Source organism: Sturnira hondurensis, unplaced genomic scaffold (genome assembly GCF_014824575.4).
Source record: "Sturnira hondurensis isolate 20B ecotype Veracruz unplaced genomic scaffold, ASM1482457v3 Scaffold0021143, whole genome shotgun sequence".
Lineage (NCBI taxonomy): Eukaryota > Metazoa > Chordata > Mammalia > Chiroptera > Phyllostomidae > Sturnira > Sturnira hondurensis.
In genome coordinates this window covers 25820040-25844578 of record NW_028093774.1, presented here as the reverse complement: position 1 = coordinate 25844578, position 24539 = coordinate 25820040, and the positions used below count along the sequence as shown (strand labels likewise).

The window sequence follows — 24539 nt, the reverse complement described above, 5'->3', positions numbered from 1 at the left end:
ACATTTGACACTCAGTATTATTTTATATTAGTTTTAGGTGTACAACACTGTGATTAGACAGTCAAATACTTTACAAAATAATCCCCTTGATATTTCAAGTACCCCTCTGGCATGATACATATTTATTACATTCTTATTGACTATATTTCTTTTTTTTAAGAAGGATGTTTTATTTTATTTTTTTAAGACTTTATTTATTTATCTTTTAGAGGGGAAGGGAAGGAGAGAAGGAGAGAAACATCAATGTATGGTTGCTTCTCATGCATCCCCTGCTGGGAACTGGCCCCTGCCGGGAACTGGCCCGTAACCCAGGCATGCGCCCTGACTGGGAATCAAACCGCTATCGTGTGGTTCGCAGGCCCGCGCTCAATCCACTGAGCTACACCAGCCAGGGCTACATTATTATTGACTATATTTCATATGCTGTACTTTACATCCTTATAACTATTTAATAACTATCAATTTGTAATTCTTAATCCCTTCACTCTTTTTACCCAGCCCCCAACCCCTCTCCTCTTTGGCAGCCGTCAGTTTGTTCTCTGGTGAGTCTGCTTCTGTTCTGTTTATTTTGTTCTTTCAATTCCACATATAAGTGAAGTCATTATTTGTTGCTCTCTGACTTATTTTACTTAGCATACTACTTCCTAGGTCCTTCCGTGCTGTCACAAATGGTAAGATTTCATTTTTTATACTTGAGTAATATTCCATTGTACATATGGACTGCAACTTTTTTATCTACTTGTCTGTTGATGGACACTTGGTTGGTTCCACATCTTGGCTATTGTAAACAGTGCTGCAGTGAACATAGGAATGCATGTGTCTTTTGAATTAGCGTTTTGGGTTTCTTCAGATATATACCCAGAAGTGGAATTTCTGGGTCATAAGGCAGTTCTCTTTAAAAATTTTTTGAGAAACCTTCTGTTTTCCACAGTGGCTGTACCAGTTTACATTCCCACCAACAGTGCGCTAGGGTTTCCTTTTCTCCACATCCTCACCAGTACTTGTTTGTTGATGATAGCCATTCTGACAGGTGTGAGGTGGTATCTCATTGTGGTTTTAATTTGCATTTCTTTGATGACTAGTGACATTGAACATCACATATGTCTATTGGCCATCTGTATGTCCTCTTTGGAGAGAATATTATTGCCAGTGGAAGTTGGGTTCTTGTGGTGTTGCAAGGAAAGCATTCCTGGAGAAGCACACATGGGGGATTGTAGCTTAGTGTGGTAAGATTTATCTGGGTGGAAATAGAAGTTTGCCCCTGTGTCCTATCTCTGTTTGTCGTGTCATGGAAACAGTCCAACTGTATCTTCAGCAAGGACAAAATGAAGCCCAGGGTCCATGGTTTCTGTTCTTTTCTCCAGCATTAGGAGTACCAGTCCCTGTCCAGGTAGCTTAGCGCTATTCCTGGCTGTGCTGCTGTACGCAGGCTCCAGTCTGGAGCTTGCGTTTCGAGTCCGTGTGGCTGCCAACCACATGGCTGCTAGACCTGCATGGTTACTATGGAGAGAATTCTTGAATGGATGGGGCCAGCTCATGTTCCTGGGGGAGAGAGAGAGCTTCTTGGCTAAGCTGGGTTATATTATCTCAGGCTTGGGATGGACCAGGCACTTTTTCAAAGTAACCAACTTCCCAAGCTTTTGCAGGCCTCTAATGGATCCACTCCCTGGCCAATTGATCCCTTCCCAGGTTAGACTGATAGGCCTTTATGGTCAAGCATCTGCCCCTGCACCATTTAACTTCTACTGTGCATGTGCTTACTTCTGCCTCCCCCCACCCCATGCCCTGCCAACAATCTGGTACCAGACGGGGGAACGGAGGGGTGTTAATCCTTGGTGGGGCAATGCTGAGATCCACTGGAGTGTGTGAACCTATAGTTTCCTCACTAAGCAAGCAGGCTTATGCTCCCTGGTTGATTGTGCTCAACGATGTCTGATTCTCTTTGCTTCCTTCTTTTATTAATATCTAGCTAACTACATATGGTAACATCTCCCCCATGAAGACCTTGGGCCTTATAATCTCATAGGGGTAAATTGATGAAGGTCTTGTTTTCTGTAATTGCTCCTTGTTATCAAGGGGCATAGTCCTGCCTATCCCCAGGCCCAGAGGCTCTGCCTATCTGCCAAAGGAAGAAAGGAGCAACAGGAAACTCGAGTCTTCACATGGGGAAGAAGGATTTTGCAAAGTCCAGATCAGTCTGGTGTCCCTGGGAAGCAGCCTATGCAGTGTCTAGAGGATGGTGATGCTGGACAACCTAGCATCCTTGTTGTGACCTAGAGAATAACTCATATGAGGAGTAACTGAAGCCAAGATGCTAGGTTCAATACCTTTTTCCATTTGGGTGATCCTGAGATGTATCCTTCATTGTAAACTGATAATAGTAAGTAAAGTGTTTTCCTGGGTTCTGTGGGACGTTCTAACCAATTATTGAACTTGAGGAGACGGCTGTGGGAACCCCCGATTTTTAGCTTGTCAGTCAGCACAAGAGGGCCAAGACTTGCACTTGGCGTCAGACGTCAGGGCCATCTTGTCGGAACGAGCCGTCAGTCTGTGGGGTCTGAGCTAACTACCAGTCGTTCGTGTCAGAATTGAATTGGCTGGTAGGACACCCAGCTGGAACTGGAGAACTGTGTAGGGTGGAAAACCCACACATTTGGTGTCAGAAGTGTTGTGGGTAAAACCAGTGCATAAACATAGAAGCCTGCTAGCATCACAGAAAGACAACCAGTCATTGTGGTACCTCCTGATGGAAAAACAATTAAACCTGAATATAATCAAGCTTTCTGAGCCAATTACCAGCTTACAACGTATACACAGAAGAGAGGTACATGTTAAACTATACCAGAGGGATGCAATCAGCAAAAACCAAAGTGTGGTAAATGGCAGAATAAACAGTCTGGTTTTGTAACAAATGAATAGTTAGATCAAAAAAAGAATTAGAGGACCAAGATGGAGGCATAGGTAGGTACACTTTGCCTCCTCACACAACCAAAAAAAGGACAACAGCAAATTTAAAAACAAAAAGAACCAGAATTGCCAGAAAGTTGAACTGTATCGAAGTCCAACAACCAAGGAATTTAAGAAGAGCCATTCATTCAGACTGGTGGTAGGTGGGGCGGAGGTGGGCAGGCAGGGTGGAGAGGACATGCAGCGCGGCAGCGGCAGGCAAACCAGATGGTCCCACGTTTGCATGCAGATAAACTGGGAGGAACATGGGGAGTGAGACAGAGTGAGCAACCCAGGGTCCCCATGTAGGAAAAGAAGGCTTCAAAACCTCTGGTTGTAAAAACTTATGGGAGTTGTGGCAGCAGGAGAAACTCCCGGCCTTACAAGAGAGTCCATTGGATAGACCCACAGGATCCTAGAATGTACACAAACCTGGGAATCAGCACCAGAGGGGCCCAGTTTGCTTGTGGGTAGTAGGGCAAGTGAGTGAAAGCCAGCCCAGAATCCAGCAAGTGACATAGTTCCCTCTCAGACCCCTCCCCCACGTACGGCACTGCAACTCAGCCACGAGGGTTGCCCCACCCTGGTGAATACCTAAGGCTCCATCCCTTACAACAGAACGGGCACACAGAGACAAAAAAATATGACCCAAATGAAAGAACAGATTAAAGCTCCAAAAATAGAACTAAGCAGTAAAGAGATAGACAACCTATCAGATGCAGAATTCAAAACACTGGTAATCAGGATGCTCACAGAAAATAGAGGGAAGAGTATAGGGTATGCAAAGTGAAATAAGGAAAAATATACAGGGAACCAACAGTGAAGGGAAAGAAACTGGGACTCAAATAAGTGATTTGGAGCAGAAGGAAGAAATAAATATTCAACCAGAACAGACTGAAGAAACAGGAATTCAAAAAAATGAGGAGAGGCTGGGGAACCTCTAGAACAACTTTAAATGTTCTAATATCTGAATCATAGGGGTGCCAGGAGAAGAGAAAGAGCAAGAAATTGAAAGTTTATTTGAACAAATAACGAAGGAGAATTTCTCTAGTCTGGCAAAGGAAATAGATTTCAGGGGAAGTCCAGGAAGCCCAGGGAGTCCCAAAGAAGTTGGATCCCAGGAGGAACACACCAAGGCACATCTCAATTACATTATCCAAGATTAAAGATGAGGAGAGAGTCTTAAAAGCAGCAAGAGAAAAGGAAAGAGTTACCTACAAAGGAGTTCCCATAAGACTATCAGCTGATTTCTTAAACCTTGCAGGCAAGAAGGTTCTGGAAAGAAGTATTCAAAGTTGTAAAAAGCAAGGACTTACATCCAAGATTACTCTATCCAGAATAGCTATCATTTAGAATGGAAGGGCAGGTAAAGTGCTTTCCAGACAAGGAAGAGTTAAAGGAGTTATTATCACTAAAGCCAGTACTATATGGAATGTTAAAGGGACTTATTTAGGAAAAAGATCAAAACTATGAACAGTAAAATGACAACAAACTCACAACCATCAACAAAGTGAATCTAAAAAAACCAAAAATGAACTAAGCAAACGACTAGAAGAGGAACAGAACCACAGTAATGGAGATCACATGGAGGGTTATCAGTGGGGAGTGGGCAGGAAGGGAATGGGGGAAAAGGTCCAGGGAATAAGCATAATTGGTAGGCACAAAATAGACAGGGGGAGGTTAAGAATAGAATGGGAAATAGAGAAGTCAAAGAACTTATATGCATGACCCATGGATGTGAACTAAGGGGCAGGGGGATGCTGGTGGGAATAGGGGGTGGAAGGGAAGAAAGGGGAGAAAAAAATGGGATAACTGTAATAGCGTCATCAATAACATACACTTAAAAATTAAACTGCTGGAAAAAAAGAGGGTAACTTTTGGATTAAAAGAGATTTAAAAGATATATTGCTCTCATCACATTGCATACTTTTTATTTCTAACTTTTAAAAAATTTTAGCTAAAGTTTCAACATGGCTTCTTTTTTATATTTTTAGTTATAAGATTCCGTTCAGCTAGTCTGCAGGCAGTTCTCATGATGGTTGGTGTGTAACTTAGTTGTAATTTTGTTGTGATTGTGGGAAGAACAGTGGCTTCAACAAAGAGTTTCATTTTTTTCAAATAACAAGAAGACCTGAGGAGGTGACTGCTGGCCTGGTTCTGTTGCTCAGTGACAACAGAGACTTGGGACTGGTACGTTTTTAGGCATCGTATCCATTCTGTGCTCAAGTCAGTGAGAAGAGAAAGGGTCAGCTGTATCTCTTATCAGGAAAGAATCTACTGCTTTCCTCAGAGCCGGTGCCTCCTCCCCTCTGCCAGTTTCCTTTCCATCGTCTGGAATCCTGCAGGTTTCTCACTGGGCCACCCCTATGTGCAAGGGAGGAGGGGTAAGTCGGGGGAAGGATCATTTAACAAGCTTGATGAGTGTCCTGGGGTTGGTTAATGCTACTTCCTGTATAAAATTAGAGCTCTCACAGCAAGGAAGAAGTAGAGTGGATATTGGTAGGTAATTAACAGTGTCTGCCACAGCTGGGTTGATTTCTGGACTTAGAGAGGAAATAAAGCAGGAAAATATACGACTCAAAGAGAAGTATATTTTAGCTCTCATTGTGACTCTATATGTAGCATTGTCTCCATTTTGTACTTAGAAGCAAGCGGTCTGATCAGCACAAATGAGAAAGTGAATTGGAAGATTAATATGAGGAAAGTTTAAAAGGTTCACATATAATTTGAGAATTTAGGGTAAGTGATAAAAATGGCAAATAATTTCTGCCAATAAATTGCTAAGATATCTTTTTACCAAGGAGGGAGAAAACAGTAAATAAAAATTACTTTTGTTTAAAATGTACTTGAACAAGAATTAAATTTAAAAAATGTACTTGGAAAAAGAAAACCCTGTGGGTGATGTACTTAAAAGCACTTTGGAAAGATTAGTTTTACTTATTTATTTCTCATCTGAGGACATTTTTTTTTTTTTTTACTGCTTTTAGAGAGACAGGAAAGGACAGAGGGAGGGAAAGAAACATCAATACAGGAGAGAAGCACTGTTGGTTGCCTTCTGTAGGCACCCAGACTGGGGAGTCATACATACCCAGACTAGGGCTCTAATCTACCACCTAGATGTGTGCCCTGACTGGGAATTGAACCTTTAACTTTTTGGTGTTGGGATGACCCGCTAACCAACTGAGCCACATTGGCCAGGGCAACATTAGTTATATATATTTTTTCTAAAATTTTTTATTGTAGTTACAATTTTAAAAGCAATACACTAAGTAGCTTATTTTTATATGACTTTGAGAAGATCATTTAAGATAGTGTATTAATCATTCTTATTTATCATAAGCTATAATTGTATCTCCCAGGTTGCTTAGAAATTAAATGATAGTATAGCCTGGTGCTAAACCCTGGGGTATTCAGGCTCTTCCTTGGGGAAAGGAGAATGCTAAGGAGACCAAATTCTGATTGATTCCGTAAATAGCCTGTTTTTAATTTGTTTTACTGATGTGGACTCTGGCCAGCAGGGTCCCTGTATTATGGCTGTGACAAACAAATTCACATGTGCACTACAGAAGTCCTGTGGAGAAAAAGGGACGGTGTGGCTGCTCTCTAAGTGAGAGAGAGGGCCCCGGCCCCTACCTGGACAGGCTTTACTTTTCTGGGTACATTACATTGAGGATGGTCCTCATTTACTATGCACACGTTCGATTTAGGTGATTACCTTTTACAGATAACAAAGGAGAGGAAGTTGCTAATTACTACAAAGAAAAAGGATATTTGCAAGTTCAAGGGGAAAGGTGGTTTAACTGGTTATACTCCATACTTGGGAGGTTTAGCACAGATTTTAGGAAGTTACTTTAAAGATATGCAGTTAACATTTGCTGACTCAATTCAGGGGGAGGGAGTTCTGGCAAAAAGCAAGCCTCAAAGCAGCCTAGGTACAATGCAGGCCTGATTCCCCACGGGAAAACCGATCCGTGGGCTCAGTTCCTGTGAGCGGACTTGCTCCCTGCTGGTTTTCCGAACCGGGGGCTGGGCTACATTTGCCCCTGCCACATGGATAGGTTCCCTGTATTTTACCTATTGGACTTGTACTTAAGATCCGATGTAGTTTTAATTGCTATGTACTTGTATATACTTGAATATATGGATAAATAGATTAATCTGGTGATCTGTTTATGGAAAATTTGGCAACCATGAGAATTCCAGGACCCATGAATTGAGTGGGCACTGTATCATTCCAGTTGGAGATAATTAGAAAAAGATGGAACTGGAGGTTAAGAATAAAAAAAACAATAAAGATTTCAAATTGGAAAAAAAGGAAGATGATATGGATGGTGAATAATAATAAAAGTAAATCTCCCAAAGAAAAAATTTGGGAGAAATAAAATAGATAAAGGAAAATAAAGCCGAGTCTTAGTACTGCAAATGGACATGTGGTGAAAACTGAAGGATTCAGGGAGGAAGAGATAGGACCCAGGGCTCTGGAAGGGGAGGCCGGATACAGAATATGATGAGATATTATGAGATAGGAGTAGCCGTTCCTGAGTTGTCCTGAAATCAGAAAAGCTTTGAGGACTAGTCAGAAGGGGAGAAAGACGTTACTCAGATAATCAACACATGTGAAATGGTAACAGTTGTACCGGACACACAGCAGAGGTGTGCTATGCGAAAGCAATGGCAGGATCTGCATGTCACATCCCCCTAAGCCAGTGCCTTTTAATTCCTGCCAAATTATTTAAAGTGTCACTATTTATGAATCAGTGTGACCTTAGGGGTAGTGGCCAGCCATAACTTTAGCTGACTCTGACGGCAATACCAGTGTGGTCTTGTTATAGAAAATCCCACCCCACTCCTGGGGTCTTGTTACTCCATGATTCTTTTTGCCTGCTGCTGCTAAGAGTTGTGGCTCTCGATGCCAGAGTTTGGTAAAAAAGGAAAGGAGTTATTTAATTAAAGTTATGTAGGTTTAGAGTAATGGCAGAATGTCGCCATTAAATCCCAAAGTCCCTTTAAAACACCACAAACACACACTCCTGCCTCCCCTTGCAAACCAAGCCAGTCGGGGTACCGTAATAAAAGTCTGTAGTTCGGCTGGGCTCCCGTTCTTAATCCAAAACCATGTCCTCATGGTGGCCAGGGAATCCTTCTTCATCCTTTCAAACCGAGTGACCAAGAGAGAGCTGCCGCTACGTTCTGCTTTCCAAGCTGAGTGGTCAAGAGAACTCTTTCTCAGCTCCCAAACTGCCTGGTTAAGCCCCAGCATGGCTGCCACACCCGGGTTTAAATCCCATGCGTGGATCCTCCAACGTAACCCCATTTCCGACTCCTTCCACACTGGGTTGCACCTGCCAGCAGTCTGGTCTCTTCTGCCTTTCTCTCCTGCCATTGTTATTCCGGGCAGGCGTGATGCCGTGATTCAGAGGCCGCCTCCAAGCCACTCTCTCGCAGGCAGGTGCAGAAAGCCTCTCCGGCTACACTTCTCCGGTTAGAGTCATGCCCGGCTCCCTGGCTCCCAGTGCATGCACAGCTGTAATATGATTAAACCACTGGACGAGTTCTTTAGATAAATATCCGAAGTCACTCTCCATGGCCCTGCTCCATTTCCCGCATCCCCCAAGTGATTGCTATGGGGGTTTTCTCCATTTTGGGGACTTTCAGCTCAAGGCCCGATTACAGTCTTAGCCACTTATTTGCTAGTTTGTACAAATCCAGGGTCTTTGACCCAGGGATAGATAGAGGAAATAAATTCCCTCTCACCGTTTTGTTTAGGTGGCTCCATGAGTCTGGGTAGGTTTTCATCAGTCCAGTTTCAGCTGCCTTATCATTTGTGAATCTTGGCGAATTCACAGGGAGGGTGATCCTGAAGAGTTTCTAGGCTACAAAATGGAAATTAGTTATAAGCACATACTTATTATTACTAAAACAAAACTTTGGAATTTTCTGGAATCTGTAGGGAACTAATAGATTGACATTATTTAGTAATCCCACAGTGCTGAGAAAGCACATATTGAATTAATGAGCAGGAAAATGCTACACATGTACAAGAAGCTTTGAAAACCCATAAACTTTTATTTCAGCACATTTATGATGCAATATTTCAACTAGAGTTTTGGAAAGCTTTTTTTGTTTGTTTTTACATTATGCATATGTTTTGCTTCAAGTCGGCCCGTGGTCACTAAAGTAGAGCTTTTAACTTTCCTTTTATACAAGGGCTACGAAGTAACGGGGAGCTAATGACAAAACCTTTAGTCCGAATCCACTCTTCTTCACTCAGTGAATGGTTAATGCTGTTCTTCCAGATGCTGATCCATTTAGTCAAGAAACCCCTTCAACTCCTCGTTTGAACTACATCTTGGGTTCACTTGCTTGTAATCACATGAGCTCTTCTTTAGGTCAGGAGACCATCATCCCTTACCTGGGCTATCTCACTAGCTGATCTTATTTTCACCCTGGCCCATCTACAGTTTCTTCTTCATTTGGTAGCCAGAGCGATTCTTTATAAATAAGTCAGATCATGTTCCATCCTGCTCCTAGGCTTTTACTGAACGAAATCCACTAAAACCCACAGACTTAAGGATCTCCTGTGATTTTGGCCCCTGGCTGGCCCTCTGACCTTATTTCTTTTTTCATTCTCCTTGCTTCTTGTGTTTCAGCTGCATTAGCCTCCTTGTTATTCCTCAAACAACCCAGGCATCTTCTTACACCTGGGCTTTTGTACTTGCTATAGTTCTCTCTTCCTGTTCACTGTTCCACTGGATATGCACATGGTTCATTTTTTTCATCATCCTTAAACCATTGCTCAAAGTCACCTTATTGAAAAGAGGCTTTCCCGGACCACGTTATGTGAAATGGGATGAACTGCCCTCTGTGACAGTCTGTCCCCTCATCCTGGTTCACTTTTCTTCAGAGCATTTGTTATCTGGTGCATGGTACACTGTATTTCATTGCTTGTCTCTCTCAGTAGAATGTACATCCATGAGGGAAGGCTTTTGTTTTGCTTTGTTGTTGTTCATTGTTACATCCTTAGCACCTAGAACAATGCCTGGCTTACGGTGTGTCCTCAGTAAATATTTGTTGAATCTTTAGTGAGTCCTTTGAAAGGAATATTTTTATAAAAAAGATGTCCACTAGATGGCATTGCTTTCAAACTTTATGTAATTAATGTCTGGTATAGCAAAAGATAGATTCTTTTGTGTTGCTCCAAACAACACAGATCTTTGTGATGAAGATTGTCATGAGAAATTGCTGTGATTAATGTGAGGCATATAGAATACTACATTTACANAGGGGAGGAGAGAGGAAGAGAAACATCAATGTATGGTTGCTTCTCATGCATCCCCTGCTGGGAACTGGCCCCTGCAGGGAACTGGCCTGCAACCCAGGCATGTGCCCTGACTGGGAATCGAACCGCGATCTCTAGTTCACAGGCCTGCGCTCAATCCACTGAGCTACACCAGCCAGGGCTTGAAAGGAATATTTTTTATAAAAAAGATGTCCACTAGATGGCATTGCTTTCAAACTTTATGTAATTAATGTCTGGTAGCAAAAGATGGATTCTTTTGTGTTGCTCCAAACAACACAGATCTTTGTGATGAAGATTGTCATGAGAAATTGCTGTGATTAATGTGAGGCATATAGAATACTACATTTACATTTATTTTTTTAAAGATTTTATTTATTTACTTCTAGAGAGAAGGGAAGGGAGAGAGAAAGAGAGAAACATCAGTGTGTGGTTGCCTCTTGTGTGCCCCCTACTGGGGACCTAGCCCGAAACCCAAACATGTACCCTGGGAGTTGAACCTGTGACCCTTTGGTTCACAGACCAGCACTCGATCTACTGGGCCACACCAGCCAGGGCTATATTTGTGTATTTGTACAAATATACAAATACAGAAATTTTAGATTTCTAAAATTAAAAAGACATGTAAAGAAACTTATAGAAAGTTAGAGCATATTGGCCTGTTAATAACCATTTGATAGTCATTTAGCCTGATAACACAGTTATTGTTTTTTACCTCTGTGCACAGCTCCTAAGTTAGTAAGGTTATTGACCCTAAGTTTGTCTAAGTTCATTAAACTTGACCTTAAAGTCACCACCATCCTACTTAAACCTTTTGGCAAAAACCATACACAATTTTATTTCCCCCCTGCCATTTCTAATGGTTATTAAAGTCAGTAAGGCTCTTTGAGCTTATTTCATTCCAAGCCAGATAAATTGTGTATTTTTAGGATAGAAAGAGAAAATACTCCCATTGCTTAGTAATGGCGTATCTGATGTATTTAATATGTAGAAGTAAATTTTGCCATCAGCAAGAACTGTGGACTCCGCATTTCATGGTTTTAGAGATATTGCCACTAACCCTGCTCTTCACCAGAGCACTAGGGAAGGAAGAAAGTATAACTACGAATAAAGTAAGTTCATGTCCATGTCATGACTGCCTTCCTCCTGAGGGATGTCACTGGAATGAGAGAGTAGTAGTAAGTTCCAGAGCCTTAAGCCTGTAATTGAAATCCAGCCCAGTGTGGGAGGCAGAGAATTATTGTCTGTCAGCTGTTAGCTGTTGCCAGTGTGTTAGGTACTTTCAGTCTGGTTCCTAATCAACTGAGTGTCCAAATTCTGAAACCTTCTGTGTTTCTGATAGATGTTGTCATACCTATCCTTAAAAATCAGTGGGTTCCAAGTGCCAGAGCTTTTTAGCTGATTTCTTTGACTAAACTCAGCAAATAATTACCCTAATCAGAAAATTTATGCATCTTCCCAAACCCTGAACGTAAGCCTGCCCTGCCTTTGCCAGTGCCATCTCTGTTCTTCTTGCTCTCGTCTCTTACCTCATTTCCGCTTTTTCCCAGTTCCTATGCTTTTCTCAGGAACTTCTCTGGAATGGTCCTTTGATCCATTTTGTTCTCTTTAAGCGTCCTTATTCCTAAAATAAGTTTTCTTCATCCTGTTCAACCTAACGATGTTTACTTTTTTTTCAATTGCTTAAAATATGCTTTACAAATGTTATTGACTAGGTTTCTTTAATATTTCCCTCTTCCTGTTTTAGATAATGTTTTTAATTATTATCTAAATTAATAATAATTTAGATAATTATTATCTAAATAATTCCTGTTTTTTCAGCTTCCATTTCTGATAATGGCATATTGAGGAACTTATTTTGTTGAACCATTTAAAGTTCTCAGCCTCTTCTTGCAACTTTTAACTATCTAGAAATGAAAACACTTGTTCTTTCATACTTTGTGTCTTTAAATGGAGCATAAAATATAGGATGGTCATTGTGTGTCCAGTCCTTTTTCCCAGTTGTCCTTGGGTGGTTAAGTGTGGGGCTGATAAAGTATCATTTTAAATAGACAGTTATACTCAAAGATTTATATTTTTACATTTTAATCAGAAATATTGGAAGTTCCTAGTATTGCTCTCCGTATTTTGTGCTATTGACGACAGTAATTGTATCTGTGTCAGCTTATCATTGTCCTGTGCTGACCCCAGCATTAGATCTGGTTTTGAGGTCGGAATTCAGTGTTTAGAAAATCACTTTTTTATTTACTAAGGAAATATTGGACAACATTTATTTGCATAGAAAATAATTTTCCATTTACCAAGAACCTACTGGATAGCATTTATTTTGTATGTATATTTTTTGGTCTGAGACATGGAGACTTACTGATACTTGATTATTAGAGTGATAATATTGTACATTTGTTAAAATATATTTTCTCATGAAAATGCAAGCATTTTTCTTATTTATTAAACACATATTATAGGTACCAGTCAAAGTGTCCTTTACAAACAATACTTACTCTCAGAAACATGGTTATTCTCAGAGGCATTGTTGCTTGCTCAGCATTAGACAAGCTGTAAAAGTCCTGGCTGACCTCATGCTCTGCGCGCTGACCTCGCTTAAAGCTTGTGTTGCAAACTGGTGTGGGAAGCCGTTTTGCTTGTGCCTGCTCTGTTGGAAAAGCCTGTTTTGTGGTGGTGTTCTTTGTGACGTAAGAGTTTCCTAAGTAAAATTCACTGGAGGTTCAGCCATGTGGCCTTCAATATCATTGGGTCGTTTCACTCATGCTAGTTTTTCTTTCCACAGACTGATTGAGATAGCAGAATCTCGTTTCCCCAGATATTTTAACACTGAGGAAAAATTACTTTTGACAAGCAGTAAAGTTTATCTTTATCGGGAACTCAGCTGTGATGAAGTTCTTCACAGGTATGCCATTTTAGGTTTTGGTATTTTAATAATACTTTGAAGATTTATTTTTTGTTTTTCACGTTTTCAGTTTCTGAGTGAAAAAAGTCCCCACGTATTAGGATTATAGGAAATAATTATTGCTGTGTTCTTCTTTATTCATTGTGGCTTGTTGTTGAAGTATTTCTTTAAAAATGAAAAAAGAAAATGAAATGAATAAAATAGTTTACGTAAATTAAGAGGCGTATTGATTATTGTTTCAATAACAAATTATCCCAAGGTGTAGCAGCTTAAAATGGAAAACATGTGTTGCCTCACATAGTTTTTGAGGGTTAGGTATCTGGGGGTGGCTTGGCTAGGTATTTTTGGCTCAGGGTTGCTTAAAAGTTTGAAGTCAAGCTGTTGGCCAGGGCTGTAGTTATCACAAGGCCTGCTTGGGGCTGGAGAATCTTGGGAAATTCCAAGGCCACTCATGTAGTTCCTGGGTGGTCCCCCTTCTCCCAGATGTTAGCCGGGGGCTTCCATTCCTCACCTGTAGGCCTCTCCACAGGGCTGTTTATAACACAGCCACTAGCCTCCTCCAGAAAGAATCAACTGAGAGAGACTGGGTAAGTGAGAGAGGGTCTAAGATGGAAGCCGTAGTCTTTTATAACGTGCTCTCAGAAATGAGGGGCCCTGACTTTGTCATATGCTATTGGTCACAACACCCACCCTAGTACAGTGTGAGAGGGACTCCTCAGGGTGTCAAAATAGGGGTTGGGAGTAAACAGGGGCCATTTTGGAGACTGGCTACCACAAATTTAGGGATTTTTACCCTAAAATTGGAGCTTTAGCAATATCATAGGAGAACTAAGGAATGAAAACATTTTGGTTTATTTCCAAGAGAGTACCATGTATAGAAGAGATACATGAGAATAAGTTATGTTTATTGGATACTTGTGATTATCACTATAACTTAGAAAAGAACAATTTGTTGTTGTTTTTGAGTTGGTCAACCTTCACGATGCCCTATTTTTATTACTACGTAAACTTTTTTACTATTTTACACATTCCACTTTTTTACAGGATTGAATCCTTAGAAGAAGAAATTATTTCAAAAGGAGTTAAACTTGTGATTATCGACTCTGTTGCGTCTGTGGTAAGAAAGGAGTTTGACACACAACTTCAGGGCAACATGAGAGAAAGGAACAAGTTTTTGGCAAGGGAAGCAGCCTCCTTGAAATATTTGGCTGAGGAATTTTCAATCCCAGTAAGTTTTTCTTTTTCTTTCTTCTTTTCTTTACCTTTAAAAAATATATATATTAAGTTCACTGACATGGTATCAAATAATGTAATTAGAAAGAAATGTAAAATCTTTCTAAAGAGCCGAGTCTAATTGCTATAGCAAATATCATCATCTTACTACATTTGTTCATTCATTGAGACCATCTTTCCCTTTTTACAGTTTGAGCCTGGAGCGGATTTATTTATTTATTGACGTATAATATTGTATGAGTTTCGAGTGTACAACATAGTGATTAGACAGTTACATGATATGCAAAGTGATCAGCCCGTTACTGTTGGCTAGACTTTCAGTAGTGGGAGTTGTGGTCAGGAATGAAGGTGAGGATATACTGCAAGAGTTTGTGGTGGATAAGCTGCAAAATACAAGTGTTTGCTGAGTTACATTCCCATGAGCAGTGTGTGGGAGAGTTCTACTTGTTCTTCAGCTGTACCAACATTTAATATTGTCAGGCTTTTCAGTTTTAGCCATGTGTCATCTCAACAGAAGATAAGAATTTTTTACACTGGGATAACATTTAGTTATGATTTTATAGCTTTTAGATTTGTGTTTGGAAAATTAAAATCTTGGACCTTATAACATAAAGAATATGCACCAATAGTGTAAACTACCACACAGCCTCTGAGATTTATGAAATCAAGCAACAAGTCAAGGGAGAAACTGTGGCATTAAGAAGGTTTTGCGTATATTAGTGTCTTTTAAATTTGTACTTTAGATTATATGATATAATTCCTGGTGAAGTCAAGTACATTAAAGTTTATTATGGATTATGCTCATCTTTTAAATTTTATTGTAGTTGCTTAAAATGATAACTCAAATTCATGTTTTCCCTGGTCAAGGAGAATAAGGGAATTAAAAAAATTTTATATTCCCCTGACCAGTGTTGCTTAGTTGGTTGGGCGTCTACCCTCAAAGTGAAAGGTTGCCAGGTCAGGGCACAGGCCTGGGTTGCTTGTTTGATTCCCAGTCGGTGCATGTATGAGAGTCAACAGTCAATGTTTCTCTCACACACCAATGCTTCTTTCCCTCTCTAAAAATAAGTAAATAAATATTAAAAATATTTTATATGAAAGGAGGATAAGGGAATTTAAAAAATATTTTATATAGTTACTTGATGAAAAAGTATATATGCTTATTTTATTAATTCATATGCATACATTGGCTCTGGAAGCTCATAAAGAAACCCTGCTGGCTGCGTCTGGAAGAGGAAAGCAGGGGCCAGAAGGTGATTTAACCTTTGATGAATTAGATCTCATCCAATTAGTCATCCCGTCTTACAGATATTACCCAGTACCGCCTTAATGTAAACACTGCTCTTCATCTTTTAGCACATCTGGTTGGCTCCATTTCAATACAATTCAGTACCTGATTAGTTACTACCACCTTCAGTGCTGTTTCTCTGGTTCCTGGTGGTCAAGAGTCCTGGCTTTGGAATTGAGTATCGGTTTGAACCATAGCCTCTCTCTTTGCTAATTTTATGAACTTGAGTAAGTTACTTATCCTAGCTCCAACTCTTAGTTTTTCATTTAAAACAGGGAATAATAATAATATCTGACTCACGGGGGTGTGATGATTAAATGAGATAATATCTGTAATGGTCTTTACATAATGTTTGACACATTCAGTAAAAGGTAGCCATTAATTATTAATTTTAGTAGTTACCTCATTCCAGATGCTCAGTATATTGTATCTTTCTTTTCTTAATATTTATTTTCACAAGGCTTCAGTCTCCTCAAAAGGAAAAATCATGTCCTACTCTCTGTCATATCTCCTTTGAGCTGCTTTGTTGATGGATATTGCTACTGCCTGGATCCTCCTATGCCTGGTTAACTCACTCGTTCTTTGGATTGCTGACTCTCTGTGTTGAATGCCACCCTCAGCAGCTGTGCACAAAACTCAGTGCTAGGCACTGTGAGTCATAAAGATGAATAAAGCATAGTCTTTGCCCTTAAGGCTTCTCTAAGTAAGTTAATTGTAGGAGACAAATAAATAAGTTAATTTAGCTTTCTGTGGTATAATGGAGAATGAAATAAGTACGTATCCTGTGTACTGTTCTTATTCTGTTTCTAACAGATATGGAACTAATTTGATACCAATTTCTTTGTCCTTTCTTGGAACTATAGCTTACACAGGGAAATAAAGGCAGGTAGCATAGATCTTCATGGGCTCTAGTTAAACTCTTTATTACGGCTGACCTGGACCCTTGCTGTCCGTCTTATTCCGAAAGGGAGTGCTTGTTTCGAGACAGATAGATAGTGGTTAAACTGTTAAAGCACAAGCGTAATTCGCATGTCGTTTCTCAGAAAAAAATTAGAAATGAAAGGAAGTTGTGTTACTGTCTTAGTCTTTAGTGATACTGAAACTGGAAAAGTTGGTATTCGTGCTGCCTGTCACTACCGGAACCAATAAATAGAGACAAGGACTGAATCTTTATGGGCGCTCTACTCAAATGCCAGCGATCTGAGAAGATGGGGAATCATGTACCCTCAAAAACAGTCTTAGGTAAGGATTCGGATAAAAATGTTACTCAGATAAGAGTTGCAGTCCAGCAGAAATTTTCCTAGTACCTCTTTATCTGCTTCACAGAAGTTTCCTCCTCAGAACACAGTGGCTCAGATATCATTGCCGACCCCCTGGGGCATGGAGTTGAATTGCTTATAGACCTCCTGTGGTCACACATTCCAGTTCCTAGAATAACACCTTTCCACCTTCATTACTCATTTAAGCCTGTCAACTCAAACTACAACTAAAATCTTTAAATCTTGAGTTCCTCTGTACACTAATTACTTAAGCCCTATCACTGGATCATTAATGATTTATTTGAATTAATGATTGGGATTTAAAGTCCCTTTTAAGATCAAGGACCTTACTTAGCATCTCAGAGTTTTAGCATCATTTGTGTTGTTTTACTGGCAAAAGTAAGTCATTGTTGAAATTGTCCTGTCTTATTTAAATAATTTATTTATTTGAGAGAGGAGAAGGGAGGGAGAAAGAGAGAAGGGAAAAATCTGTCAGTTGCTTTTTGTCCACACCCTGACTGGGAACTGAACCCACAACCTAGGCATGTGCCCTGACTGGGAATGGAACCGGTGACCTTTTTACTTTGCCAGTGATGCCCGATCAGCTGAGCCGAACAAGCCAGGGCTAATATTCTACAGTTTTAAAAGGCTGTTAATAAATAGGTGTGTCTTACTCAATACTTACTTTCGTTCCAGGTGTTGTAGTGAATGCATTTAAGACATTTTTATTTATACTTTAAATAACTTTGTGAGGTAGGATATGTTATTCCTGTTTTATAGATGAAGACATTGAGGTTTATCAGGGTTAAAGAACTTTCCCAGAATCACATGGCTAGTAAGTGGAAGGGGTAGGGTTTGAACTCAGATCTGTTTCATTCCAGCGCATGTGTTCTTATTCACAGTATGCCATTGCTCCCTAGTGTGGAAGTCAGAATTATTCTGCTCCTTTGCCTCTTATTGACTAAACGCTATTCAATACTCAGAACTCTTTCTTTTAGTCTTTTTTCAATGAAAAGTTTCATACTTTGCTTTATGCTTTGTTGCTTTTGCTTCTATTAGTGGTACCAGTATTTCAAATAAGAGAAATACTTGAACACTTGCAGCTTTGTTTGCATTATCACTTATATATAAATCATATGTGCATGTTAAGATTAAAATTAATGCCTTTTATCTGCCAGTCAATATGCTAAAGATTTGTTGGGTATCTGTTTTCTAAAGCTGAAATTGTCAAACTTATAGCTGAAATCCTGTGATAAGTCTGCTGTCTTAGGAAAATAGTTACTAAATATTTGTACCTTGGACCTCTTTTGGGGAACATCTGAAGTACAGAAAACCTCCCAAGATTCTGCTTTGAGGTTTAATGAAGACTTAATATGTGTTGCGACTGGACAGGAGACATTCTAGTTTCATGCATTGCCAGATGTGTCCAGTAAAATCACTGCTCATGGATTTAATGAAAAGGCCCGAGGACCTTACAACTTAAGGTCATTTTTATAAGCATCACGACTCAAAGGATCTTCGGTGCATGTATTCGAGGGAGGGGCAGTCCGACATGAACTGGGCAGTGATGCTTGCAGTCCTGTGGACTGAAGTGCGCTCTTTTAGAGAAGTAGTGAAAATGCTATAATGTGAAAAGTGTTTTTGTTTGTTCCTAGCTTTAAGTTGCTAAAATTGGTTTCATTTCTGAGACTGTAGTATGATGAATCTTTTTGTTTTCTTTGTGATCTTTAGCTTAGTTTACTGCGACGTCCAATAATATGGGATTGGCCTTCCTTAAAACATTAGAAATGACAGTTTGGTGCCCAACACTAGACTCTTCTTTCACTTTTCTCTTCCAATCTGTAGAAATCATGCTTTTAAAGTAAACATTATACCGAGCCAGCCTGATTCAGTAGAAAGTACCCAGAATTTCAGGCCAGGAGATACAAGTTTGAGTACAGGCTGTGTTTCCGCCTGCCATGTGATCGTGGGCCAGCCAGTTCTCCTTTCTGAGCCTCGGTACCCTTTTCTGTAGAAAGGGGATAAAGGTTCCTGCCTCATGAGGTTTATTATTATCATTATTGCTAGTAGTGTTAGGAGATGAATAATAGTAAATCCACAGGGTCTGACCCAATAACATCCCCTGTTTATTACAAAACCTTTTACTACAAGATCATAGCCACGTAATTCTGTAACAACAATATCACACCCAAGCACACTGTATGACATTTCAGGTGAAATGTTCAAATTAAAACTATACATTATTACGCTCATATTATTACCCTACCAACCACACTCAGGCAGGCCTCACTTCTGCCAGACCCTGTATGTTGCTAGATTACTAATCTTTATGGAGGTTTTTACATTTTGCAAAGCACTTTTATATCATAATTTATATATGTAGATATACAAGCACGTCTATACAGTTGAGCCTCCATATCTATGGGCTCTGTATCTGCAGATCAGATCTGTCAACCTGGGATCAAAACCATTTGACACAAACCAGTGTTATGTTGTTGCTGGTGTGTGCTGTGTACTGAGGCCTACCATGGCTGCATCTGGACTGAACACGAACAGAGTCTTTTTCTTGTCATTGTTCTAAACAATACAGTCTAAATGACTATTTACACAGCATTTATGTTGTAGTTGGTATGATAAATAATCCAGAGATGACTTAAAGTGTAGGGAGGGTGGCATAGGTTAACCGCAAATGTTGTGCCGTTTTCTGTAAAGGACTCGAGTACCCTTAGGTTAGTGTCTGCAGGGGGTCCTGGGGCAGTCCCCACAGATACCGAGGGGTGGCTGTGTGTGTATCTGTATCTGTATCTGCATGATATATATGCATGAGAGCACTTTGTAAATTATGAGGCATTATGTGAATAATGGTTGATATTTTCATAACCAACTGAACCCAAATTAGTGGCCATTTTCACTTTAGTTATTTCAGTGATAAATCAGGGTTTTCTAAGTTCAGATAATGAACTCCTATTTAGCTCAACTACTTTTGGAATGCTTTCTTTTAAGATTTACTTTAAAATTAAAATGGACATCTATCTGCTTTCTATATTATTACTTTTCGTTTAAAGAAATAGACACAGTGGCTCATAGTGGGTCAGGAGGTGAGTGGTCAGGAGTACTTGGGGGCTAATATCATTTTGGGGAGCTCCAGTGCGGTTCCTGCTCAACTAAGAGTAAGTTTATCATTTAGTGATAAACCAGTGTGATTATTTCTGAATAAATATTTAGGAACTTTATGTTTACAAAATACCCTGCAATTGTTAATTAGCCTACTCCAATGTTTATCTCTGTATTTTGTGCAGGATTTCCAAACATGGTTGGGGTGGCTTATATTCACTCTGGAGTTAGTTGGTATTTGTCTGTATAGTATAAGGGATCTTCAAAGCTTATTCGATTGTTCAGTTGCACTCGCATTTTCCCAGGAAAATTATTCTGAAAAAGTTCATAAAAACATTATAAAACCTTTTCTATTTCAGAACTTGAAAGTTCCTAGGACCTAAAAGTCCTAAAGTATAACTTAAACGTTTCTGTTGAGAAGTTAAATAGATAATTTTAGAGTAACCATTATTTAAGGCATTTTGTAATGATATGGGTGTTTGCCTTTAAGACTCTATTGTATTTTCTTAGTGGAAAAAGACACATTTAGGAAACAATCAAGATGATACAAGCTAGTAGATAATAAGTATTAAGTAAGTAGCTGTGGCAGGAACTGTTATTTGCCTACCCAGTGCTCATTTCCATCCCCCCCCCCTGTTAATAGAACCTTGGTTGTTTTGATGGCAGTGTGCCCACCTCAACCAAAAGTCCATGGCAGTCATGTTCTTCTCCAGTGGCAGGTAGGCAGTGAGACCCAGTTCTGCCCAATGATACCTGTTTTAGTTCTGTATTACTATTTAGTAAATTACTCCAAAATGTACTGGCTCAAAAACAGTTACCATTTGTTATTTCCCACATGGGCCAAGAATTCAGATAAAACTGGGAACAGATTGTTTCTGCTCCATCAGGTCTGCGGCCTCAGCTAGCAGACCCAAAGACAGGGCTAGAATAGCATGAAGGCTCGTTCATGTTGTTTGGCAGTTAATGCTGGTGTTTACTGGGAGCCCAGCTGGAACATTCGCTTGTGGTTTCAGCGTGGTCATTGGGGTTGAGGAGCTTCCTGAGACGGAGCCCTGGATGGGAGCGCTGTTCTTTCTGCGACCCTGCCCCAGAAGCCTGCTGCGCTCTGTTAGTAGAGATTGACACAGGTTCCCTCCCAGATTCGAAGGGAGAGAACACGACTTTTCAGTTGGCATGCCTGTCGCACTGTGAAAAGAACATGTGGGATGGGATAAATATATTGGTGTGGCCATCTTTGAAAAATACAGGCACCACTACATTTACGGGAAGGCTTGTTAGTAGGTATGGGGAAGCTACTAAGAAAGCTTTCATTTCCCAGGTGAAAGGGAAGTGATATTTCTGGCATGGTCCTCTGTCATTTATTCCTTCTTTCTGCCTTGAAGGAGCAGCAGCCACTTTGTACCCATGAGGTTACAAACCAATATGCTGAGGATGTTGACATCATTGGATGTCAGCCCTGGGCTAACTGCTTCCAGACTTTTTCTTCTGTGAGACAAATATATATCTATTTGTTTACATTACTATTGTAAGGCTTTTAGCTTTTTCAGATTTGTTGTTTTTTATTTTGTGAACTTTTTTTTTAAGATATTTTTTTAAATTTTAGAGAGGGAGAGGGAAGAAGAAAGGGAGAGAAACATCAGTGTGTGCTTGCCTCTAGCAAAACCCCTACTGGGGACCTGGCCTGCAACCCAGGCATGTGCACTGACTTGGAATCAAACCGACAACCCTTTGGTTCACAGGCTGACACCCAATCCACTGAGCCATACCATCCAAGGTCTTTTTTAAACCTTTTAATTACATTTTTTCCATTACCACTTATTCCCCTTATATCTTCTTCCACCTCCACCCATCTCCACCTCCCTCCAAATTTATTTTTTATTTTTTAATTGCAGTTACCATACATTGTTATATTAGTTTTAGGTGTACACTCCAGTAATTAGACATTTATGTAATTTACTAAGTGATTTGCTGGGTATTTGATTAGTATTTACTGGGTATTAGTAAGGGATTTACTGGTATGTGATTATCTCAATAAATCTCACACCAATCTGACACCAGTCTAAGAATTAATGTGTAGTGTCAGATAGGTTTTTAGTTTTTTATAATCAATCATAAGTACCAAATCTTGTGGTTGTCCACCTTGAGCATTCTTAGGACTCACTGGGCGGCTCCCTAGGGCTGACTTCAAGGGAGGGGTGGAACTTGGGACAGATGAGAAGAGTGAAGTATTACAGATGCCGTGAACAAGTACGTGCAGGCAAAAAGGTGTAAAGGTCTTTCTTTAGGACTAATGAAGCCTTATGCTTTGACCAGCCGTTCCCCATTTTGCCCACCCCTCCCCTGCTAATCACAGTTCTACCCTTCATTTCCATGATTTTGACTTTTTGTTTTAAAGAATCCACATACAGTCCTGGTCAGGGTGACTCAGTTGGTTGGAGTGTCGTACCCATAAACTGAAAGGCTGAGGGTTTGATTCTCAGTCGGGGCACGTGCCCAGGTTGAGGTTTTTGTCCTGGTTGGGGCACATACAAGAAGCAACTGACCAGTGTTTTTCTCTCACATTGAGGTTTTTCTTCCCCTCTCTCTCCCTCCTTTCCCCTCTCTCTAGAATCAATAAGCACATCCTTATTGATGTGAGGATAAAAAAATAAAAGAAAGATTCCACATATGAAGGATCATTGTCTTTCTCTGTTTGCATTTTTCAATAATGTAATATCTTCCAGTTTCATCCATGTTGTCACGAATGACAGAATCCCCCCCTTTCTTAAGGCTAACGTATATTCCTGTGTGTTTCTTTATCCATTCATCAGTTGACACTTAGGTTGTTTCTGTATCTCAGCTATTGTAAATAATGCCTTTGAAATTTTACATTTCACTAGATTTGTATAGTGCTAGATTAGTGCAGTGACTTGAAGTAGGAACCAATTAGAATTCAAGTTGAAAAGCATGGATCTATATCAGAAGATAGTCTTGTATAATACTTTATATTGTGCATTGTAGACCTGGAAATAGTGAGCCCAGTCTGTAAAATGATCACATTCCTTTAGGATTACTAATTTAAATAAAAATTTCTCATCTGTTAGTGTGTTATGACTGAGATGTTTGCCACATTTTTTCCTGGGAGCAAGTGCTGCACAAGCTTTGAGCCCATACGGTTGGCCCCAGGCTTTGCCGTCTGTTTGCCCACACAGCGTGCTTCTTACAGAGCATCGAGTTTCCCGGGTCTCCGGGTCCTGTGAGGAGGAGCAGTGTTAAGGTTCAGATCACACAGCCCACATTCTTGGTGGTATTGATTTCAGGGATCTCTGATGCAGTTTATGTGACCCTGATTTTTGATTAAACTAAGTGGCAAATGTTTGGCATTTGGGACACATGTGGCTAAATCTTTTTTAGGTATTTTTCTCTACAAGTTGAAGCTCTGTGTCATTAAAGACATATCACAAAGTTCACCCTAGGGGGAGTTTTGCTTCCATGCAAAGATGGATTCATGAGCAAAGCCCAAGTATCGTCATTCATTCATTTATTCATTTATATATCCTACAATATGAATTTATTTATATTTTTAATTTTATTTATTTACTTTTAGAAAGAGGGAAGGGGAAGGAGACAGAGAGGGAGAGAAACACTGTTTGAAAGAGAAACAGTGCCTCTCACATGCCCCCAACCAGGGACCTGGCCTGCAACCCAGGCCTGTGCCTTGACTGGGAATTGAACTGGGGACCTTTCAGTTTGCAGGCCAGCACTCAGTACACTGAGGCACACCAGCCAGGGCTGAATTTATTTCTTACTTTACTGCTAGGCTACTATATATTCTGTTGCCATTTTTATTCTTATTATGCTAGAACTGATAGATTCTAATTAACTTCTATGCCATTTTAGGTTGATAAAAGTATTTTGAAATTATAGTTATACTAGAACATGAACAAAATGCTAATAGATGAAGGAGCTTAGAAGCCACCTTGCAGAATGATTTTATATACTATAAGCCATCGTAGAGTAAAGGTTATAAATGGGATTTCTTTTTTTTTTTTAAAGATTTTACTTATTTATCTTAGAGGGGAAGGGAAGGGGACACACAGAGAGAGAAATATCAATGTATGGTTGCCTCTCATGCGTCCCCTGCCAGGAATTGGGAACTGACCTGCAACCCAGGCATGTGCCCTGACTGGGAATTGAACCGCGATCGTGTGGTTCGCAGGCCCATGCTCAATCCACTGAGCTACACCAACCAGGGCTATAAATGGGATTTCTAAAATCAGAAAAAGTTGATGCAGTAGGTTCAGAATGAAATGATACTTGGATGGGATAAGGGAAGAAAATATTTACTTATATTGGATGTCATTTACTGCCTCTAAGCATTGTTTTTTCTTTATTCCATCCTAATGGACCCCTGATTTTTCCCAGGTCACCAATAAGCATCAGGAAACTCGATCCCACTCTCAGGTCAGGGGTAGGCCTTTTTGGCCCAGAGGTTGTCTCCTCTTTCTTGCCAGT

General features: G+C 40.0%; 1 protein-coding gene across 4 annotated transcripts in view; it reads left to right on the top strand.

The window, feature by feature from the left end:
* Positions 1–24539, top strand: part of RAD51B (RAD51 paralog B) — a 519294-nt gene that overhangs the window by 27020 nt on the left and 467735 nt on the right. For 3 of the 4 annotated variants that reach the window (XM_037031684.1, XM_037031685.1, XM_037031687.1), the window contains 2 exons: positions 13032–13151; positions 14196–14379. In XM_037031684.1, the coding sequence (XP_036887579.1) occupies positions 13032–13151; positions 14196–14379 (304 nt within the window). The remainder of the gene's footprint in view (positions 1–13031; positions 13152–14195; positions 14380–24539) is intronic. The other variant, XM_037031686.1, reaches the window with a different exon arrangement.